Consider the following 7,535-nt stretch of genomic DNA (forward strand, 5'->3'; position numbering starts at 1 on the left):
TATATATATATCTATATCTATTTATAGATATATATATACACACGCACACACACACACGACACATGAAAGATGGTACAACGACAAAATTAATGGGAATCGGGTCAACATGACCCAACTCAAACAAGCTTATCATCATATTGCCACTTCAGTTGATTAGTTGCAACATTTCCATGATAAAGAAAGGGGGAATCCAAAACAAGGGACTGGATTTGAGAATGGAGAAGGGACACAGCAGACCCTGGCATGATGCAGCTGCCCAGCTCCCCCCGTGGGGCTGTCACAGAGCTGGAGGGGCCCCTCGGAGCAGAGGGATCCTCGGGAACGCCGCGCTCCTCCTCGCACCCGCAGCACACCTCTCATTTGGCAACAGCTTAGACACTGATGGGGAAAACTGAGCAATTCTTCAAGAAAATACTGAGTTTTGGGAGAGGGAATGTAATACAGGTTTGATGAAAGCTCCAGGACTTTCCACACACCCACCTAGACAACACTTGGAAGCCAACACTAGTTTAACTAGAAATATAGGAGAGGTCTGGGATTAGTGTTTACTGTTTCCTGAACAGGCAGCAGGGCGGGAGAGGGAGGAGGAAACAAACCCAACTTCACTCATTTCCTACGTCAGCATTTTCCAGCTGTGTCCAAAGATAAAATTCTCCCTTGTTTTGGTTTTCCCAAAGTATAGCCACTACTATAGGGGCCACTGTAGGAGATTCCTCTTTGAGAACATAAGAACAAAACCAATCACGTCTTTTGGCAAAGTTATTTAAACACTGACAAGTGAGGAGACGAGAGGTGAGCCCCTTCCGAAGCACTGAATGCTTCCAAGATTGCTGCTGGGCTTCCACACACTAGAAATTGTCCACAAGAGGCATTTTAACAAACAAGTCAAATGTTATTAAGCGCCGTTCCCCTGCCAGAGCCTTTAGAAAACAGAACAGAAAAACACACCCTTAAGATCATAAGACCCAACTAGGCCCTTCTTATACATACAGTACATACATATATATAATATATATATAAAATATACAGCTTACAGTTTTGTAGTCCTATTACAGTTAAAGCAGACTGAAAGGAGTGAGACTTTGTTTAGGAGCTCAGATCAACAAAACAAGACATCTCCAAACCCCAGCGGGAGACAGCAGATTCTAGAGGCCTCTTCAAAGAGCACGAACTGTCTCTGCAGGAAGCTGACGGTCCTGCCCGTGGAACGATGCCCTGGAGAGATCAGGAGCCACGTTACAGCAGTGCTCTGCACCGAACCGCGCCAGAACGAGCTTGCAAGTGATCACAACTGGGATCTGTCCATCTCCTCTGCAGCAGAGCAGCGGGACCCACCTCTGGCGTCAGGCTCTCGGGTTAAGCTTTGTAAAAGCCAATCTTACTTACACAGCATCAACGCTTCCTCGCAGAGCTGGAGGCAACGGGACTCGCTGGAGCTCTCCGCAGGCAGATGGTCCCTAGATTTGGTGAAGAAAACATCATCCACACTTCTTCAGACCTCAGAGACGCCTGAAAACGTGCTCTTCAAACACAGTTGCTTGAAGTAGAACCAAAAAGGTCGTGCCGGGCGGTTAAGTGCAGCACGTCTTCTGCTCTACTCGGGATCTGCGCCCAAGCGTACGTAGAAAGCCAGGGAGGACAGACTCAGCAATACGGGTGCTTGTTTGAAGCCTACAAGAAAGTGCAGCTGGCTGTGCATTCATAGAGCATGGCTGTTCTCTAAGGCAGTGCTTCGGGTGAATCAGGAGAATAAGAAGGCCTAGTTCCATGGGTTCGTTTCCTGGTACCAAACAAGGGGATCTCTGGTTTCAAAAGCAGCTGCTTCCAAGGCCAAGCGTCATGTCGCTACCGCTTCCAAGTAGCTCTGCAGCTTGCGGACGGTCGTCTCATCCAAGGAGAAGAGGTCAAAGTCAAAGGTTGTGTTGGTAACGTTAAAATGCCCAGTTTCCTCAATGAGATTTACAATCTGTACAGAAAGGAGACAAGCAAGGATGTAGACAGGGAGCCATAGAGCAGATACAGAGCAACCCACCCTGTCCTTCCCTCACCCCTCTACAACAGCCTCAGAGAAGAGAACGTCTCATGACACGAAGGGAATCCTCTCCCAAAAAAGCAAACCAGCTCCTTCTGCACTAGCTCAGTCCAGGAAGGGACATGGGCACATTTCTTGCCTTTTAAATTAGGTTGAGAGAGCTTTGGGACTCTAGGATGGCAGAGATGCACAAACCACACTTGTGCATCTTTTCCAACAAAACCACTGCATGCACATCTGATTTAGTGGGGTTTTTTCTACACATTTTTGCTTTCAAAGAGCAGCAGACCCTCTCCTGAAGGAGAGGCAAGTGAAAGGTCAAGCATCACAGGGGTCCAGCTGAGACCCTTGGACACAAAGGTTAGAGTACAACAGCCTGCCAGAGCTGGCAAATGATCTCTACCTGCTGTAGCACATTGCGCTCTCGTAGTGCCATTAGTCGCCTGTGAAGCTCCACTAATTCATCAGTGTAGGCCTGTAAAGGAGGCACGAACAGAAACAGTGACATATGTGACATGTTTGAGTGACTGCCAAAGTGATCCTTCTAGTGAGGATCAGAGGAACTTGAGGCCCTTTCACACATGCTCCTATTCCCAATTTTTTCCCCACATTTTTTACTGCCTCCTCCATCCTTATCAAGTACTGGAGGACTAAAGACTTCACATCAGTTCACATAAAGACTTCACAAGCTGATAAAGGGCAGATTTAGATTATAGGCATTCTGAAGAAGCTCTTCCCTGGGAGGGTGCTGAGGCGCTGGCACAGGGTGCCCAGAGAAGCTGTGGCTGCCCCATCCCTGGCAGTGCTCAAGGCCAGGTTGGACACAGGGGCTTGGAGCAACCTGCTCTAGTGGAAGGTGTCCCTGCCCGTGGCAGGGGTTGGAACTGGATGAACTTCAAGGTCCTTTCCAACCCAAACCATTCCATGATTCTATGAAATACAGATGGTCTGAAGACCACCAGCAAGATTATTTAATGACACCATTAACCAAATGCCTATAACCAGCTTTAAGAAGCAGTCAGAACCTTTGAGCTTAGAGGACCTCAATGAAGTGAAGTTCACCCTGGTGAACTTCAGTGCGAGTTCCTCATCAGCAGGGTGCACTAATAAATTACTCATTACCTGAAAGTACCTGCATCAGTTCCCAGCAACCTGCTGAGCAACAAATTGTGTTTGGGTAAAGAAAGACTCTATGAGTGTGCTGCACCCATGGGTAGTTTTACATGCTCAGGGGGAACTGCAGGGTTGGTTACAAGCTCAGCATGGTAACTGCTCTCATATAAGGGTGTTGGGGTTTTCTTATTTCTTTTATTTTAATTTAGGCAGCCAACCAGGCACGTTTCTGCCACTGCACTATTGCTCCCAGGGGATGGAGTCTTAATCTGTAAAGCTGCCCCAGAGTTGTTCATGTCTGTATCAGCAAAACCAAACTCATTTAAGTAATTTTACCAAGGGAAAAAAGTATAATAATCCCAAACTCACTTCCTGACCCCCAAGAATGTGTGAATCATCCCCATCCCCAGCACATTGACACACAAAGAAGCACCAAACACCCTCACTGAATGCCATGCTCCTGGGACAGCTGCTGTCTTCTACGAAACCTCTGGCAGCTGGACAAGAGGATGGTGTTTCAGGCACTCTCTTCAGTGTGTCTCAAGGGTGTCCCCTGCCACGTGCATTAAGCAGTCTAATAAAAGACAGTATCACCTACAGACCTTGCCCCAGAGAAGTCACCCCAGCTATGGGTGAACCATCAGGTTCTGTGGCTGGCAGGAGACTGGGGTGCAAGTATCTTTAGGATCCCACTTACACCTCACATTAAGTGATGAATTTGTGCTGTGTTCCCCCATTCCAAGTGTTAACACACACAAGTGAGAGCTACAATCTGATCCTCTGATTACTGCAAGGACCTCAATAATTAGACTAAGGTAAAGTATTAAGTTCCCATTTGATTGATTTCTTTATGAGAAATACCACAGTGGGAGAACTCTCTGGACAACTTGGGGGTTGGTGATTTGCCTAAGACTCAGCTGTCCTTTGAGAGCACACACACTGCTCTGCTTCCTTCAGAGGCTACCAAGAAGGGAATTGCACTGAACAAGCAAGTTTTCAACTAAACCAGCAAAGCAGAGCATCAAACAACCTTTCATTTGTCAGATCAAAGACAGATGAAAATGCACTTTTAAGGAAGAGGCCTCACCACTGCAGCAGTGGCCAGACCATTGGTTCAGACACAGGGCAAACTACTAAAACAGTTCTAACATTTTGCATAAGGAAACATCCTGGGGGTACATCTATTTAACATACACAACTTCTGCAGTGTCACTCTCCAAAGCCTGGCCTTTCAACAACTGGTTTTCATTATACTCAAGCTTTTAACCTGCCCAGACAGAACCATGTGAACAGGCTGTGCTAACAAAAACTGTTTTCTACACAGAAATGTTAGCAAGCATCCAACAATTCTACAATATGCAACTCCTTAAACATACCTTATCATATGTGCCCTTCTTCAGGATCTTCTCTGGCTTGTTACAAGACTCTGGGCTTTTTCTTCCAGATGCCTAAAGGTAAAAGAAATCAACATTAGGGACCAAAATTAGTTCTGACAACACAGTGGGTTAATGGTTTGGACACACAGCACTGGAGAAAGAGAAACTATGAGTCCGGTGGAGAGTGAAACAGGGAAGATTTGGTGCAAGTTAGAACTAACACCACGGACTGAACACACCGCGGGAACTAAGAGTGGTGGGAAGCAGCCCTGTATGGCACCCAGGATGCTGCTGTACCTTATTATTTGCAGGGGGTAGTTTCTGACCAGGAGGTGGCTCTCGACTCGGCAGGCAGGAATCTGCACTGTTATCGCTGTCGCTGTCACTAAGGCTCAGTCTGAAAGACAAGCAGCAGAGAATTAGCATCACCAGGTAGTGGGGAACTAACTCAGCTGTCGGCTAAACCACAGAGTTAAGTGGAATTCTCTTCTTTATTAGACTAGTAAATTGTCTGGGAAAAATGGTCAGCCTGTGATTTCCAAGAATCCCTTTTTTCCCCACCTGACACCACCGTTGTCATCTTCCATTCCCTGGTCGGGTCCTACCAACACCTCCACTGAGACCATGGCCAAAAAATACATTTACAGTTTCTGGTTTGACCTTTGAGATTACCTATTTATTCTCATTCTTCTCGTGGGCCTACATATGGATTATAGCAGGTATCCTAACTTTTGATGAGTCTGACAAACTGCTTGCTACCTATCCCCTAAACATATCCTCCAAAGTCTCTCCAATAACAAGAGTGCAACAATGGATTTTGGGGGGGTGTTGGCGAACACAAGCATCACTTGAAACTTGCAGCTGCTCTCTGGGCCAAGCATTTGGTTTCAAATATTCAGTTTGTCACTCCAGGTTTTGTCTACAACAGTGTTTCCTGAGGGGAGAAAGATGAAGTTCAAATATTTCCATTGACTAAAGCAGGAAATGGCTGTAAACCAAGTCCTGTAGGAGTCAAGTAACCAACCATCAGCAAAGACCAAGACACTCCGGTTTGTACCAGCCCTGTGCAGTGAGCAGAGCTGACAGCCTCCACACCACTCCTCTCATCTCTGCAGATCAAAGGTGGCACACACCATCCCGCTCAGCAGAGATCTGAAGATGACAATTAGGTGACTGTTTTAAGGGGCTCAGTCACTAACACCTGCAAGCTCACAGACCTCTTCCCAGGGCCTTCCTCTCTTTGAGCCCCAGTGATCTCTCCCCACCCAATTCTGTTCTCACCCTGCTGTTTTCATCCGTGCCAAGTCCGCCACACATCTGCCCCTTCTCTCCTCCTCTCACACTTTTAACACATCACTTTGATTCCTCCCTCCAAATGGAGGGCACACAAAAATACCAAACATGGAGGGGAAAAAAGACAAACAAACATCTTTTTCTTCCTGATTTGTTACCACCTGGAATCCCGGCTGACTGGGTTGGCTTTGACTGCTGCCTCTTCTCCAGAGGAGCTGTCATCATCATCTGACTCCTCTGACTGCAGATCTTCCACCATGGAGCGCAATGGGCCTGGGATCAGAGCACAGAAAGCAATTCATGAGGACACACACAGCAGAACTCCATCCGAGCTGATCTCAACTGCATTAGTTGTTACTAAGATACATCAAGATTTTGCAGTAAGATGTCACTGGTATTCCCATTTTGCACAAAGTTACTGCTAAGAGACTGTATTCCAGTCTCAAAACTAAAGCAGAGTTGACAAACTTTACTACTGCTGTGAAGCCACCCCAACCTCCCCCAAATCCTCCTGCTCTCTGAAATGAGAACAAAAGGACACATTTTTCATGTGCTTGGGGGCTATTTTAAATGTCACTCAAGAGACAGCATTTGCAGCCACACAGCATTTGCTAAGGTTAGAACATTTACTAGTGTCACAGTGTATCTCTTGGGATTATCAGCGGAGGGATGTGCAAAAAGGAGCTTTGTTATGTATTGGCACAGTGACGAATGTCACATTTCTCATTTTTAATAAAACATATATGAGACCAGAGGAGAACTTTCCTGGTGGCACTATAGATCCAAGCAGCAGTCAACACATTCATAAACTGAGGCAGAAGCCAAAGTCAAAAGGGAAAGAACCAAATCCAGAGACACCCTACTCATAAATTAACTGCCAAAAGAAGAAAAATCCTTGTTTATGATTATGTCAGGACACTACTGCCTGTTCTGGGTGAAACATCACAGCTTCAACACATGGTTCCACGCAAGAAACCATAGTAGCCTTATCTATATATAGTGCTAAGAAAATGGTTTTAATTCTCATGAGCCTTTTCAGTTTATGCAAGGAAGATTTTAACAAACTTGATTTCTTGCAACACACCTTGACTGTGGTTCTGAGATGGCTCGAAATCAGAGTCAGAGCTGGAGTCGGAGCTGGAGCTGGAGTTGGAAGGGCTGGACTGGACAGACTTAACCCCCCATAGAAGGGAAAAAACAAAAAGAAAAAGAATCTTAACCTTTCTAATCCAGGAAAACAGTGCAGGACACAAAACACAGTGAGACAGAAGCATGCGAGCACTCTACAACGTCGTACATCACTGAATGGAGGCCTTGGAATTACAGAAAACACACAAAACAAGGTGAAGAAAAACAGCAGTTATGGAAACTTTGGCACATTGCAGCTCAGCAGCAGCACCAACAGGTCCCACTAAATTGGAAAACACACCTTACTTTGCAACATGAGGGTGACCAGCATACAGCCTAGAACAACTAACACAGCCCTCTTATAAAGGGTATTTGCTGTAACCCACCCACATCCCCTTTGAACACCTCATACTGATCATGAAACAGAAAGGATGCCTATCCTTACTAGCTCACTTGGCTCCCAACTGAGTTCCAATGTATTACTATGCCCTCAAAACAGTTGTTTCTACACACGTTTGAGGGATCCATTGTGCCATTTCCAGCTTCGTGTGAAAACATAACAGACACATGCTGAACTCCCGTGACACCACCCA

The 7,535-nt window shown here is 46.0% G+C and overlaps 1 protein-coding gene across 1 annotated transcript in view; it reads right to left on the reverse strand.

Moving 5' to 3' along the window:
• Nucleotides 1-1,837: 1,837 nt before the first annotated feature.
• Nucleotides 1,838-7,535, reverse strand: part of MLLT1 (myeloid/lymphoid or mixed-lineage leukemia (trithorax homolog, Drosophila); translocated to, 1) — a gene marked incomplete at its 5' end in the record, with an annotated part of 25,072 nt that continues 19,374 nt past the window's right edge. The window contains 6 exons of the mRNA XM_010011005.1: nt 1,838-1,966; nt 2,436-2,507; nt 4,522-4,593; nt 4,819-4,918; nt 5,976-6,087; nt 6,899-6,986. Coding sequence (XP_010009307.1) covers nt 1,838-1,966; nt 2,436-2,507; nt 4,522-4,593; nt 4,819-4,918; nt 5,976-6,087; nt 6,899-6,986 — 573 coding nt within the window. The remainder of the gene's footprint in view (nt 1,967-2,435; nt 2,508-4,521; nt 4,594-4,818; nt 4,919-5,975; nt 6,088-6,898; nt 6,987-7,535) is intronic.

The sequence above is a fragment of the Nestor notabilis genome, unplaced genomic scaffold (genome assembly GCF_000696875.1).
Source record: "Nestor notabilis isolate BGI_N333 unplaced genomic scaffold, ASM69687v1 scaffold32233, whole genome shotgun sequence".
NCBI classification, from domain to species: Eukaryota; Metazoa; Chordata; class Aves; order Psittaciformes; family Psittacidae; genus Nestor; species Nestor notabilis.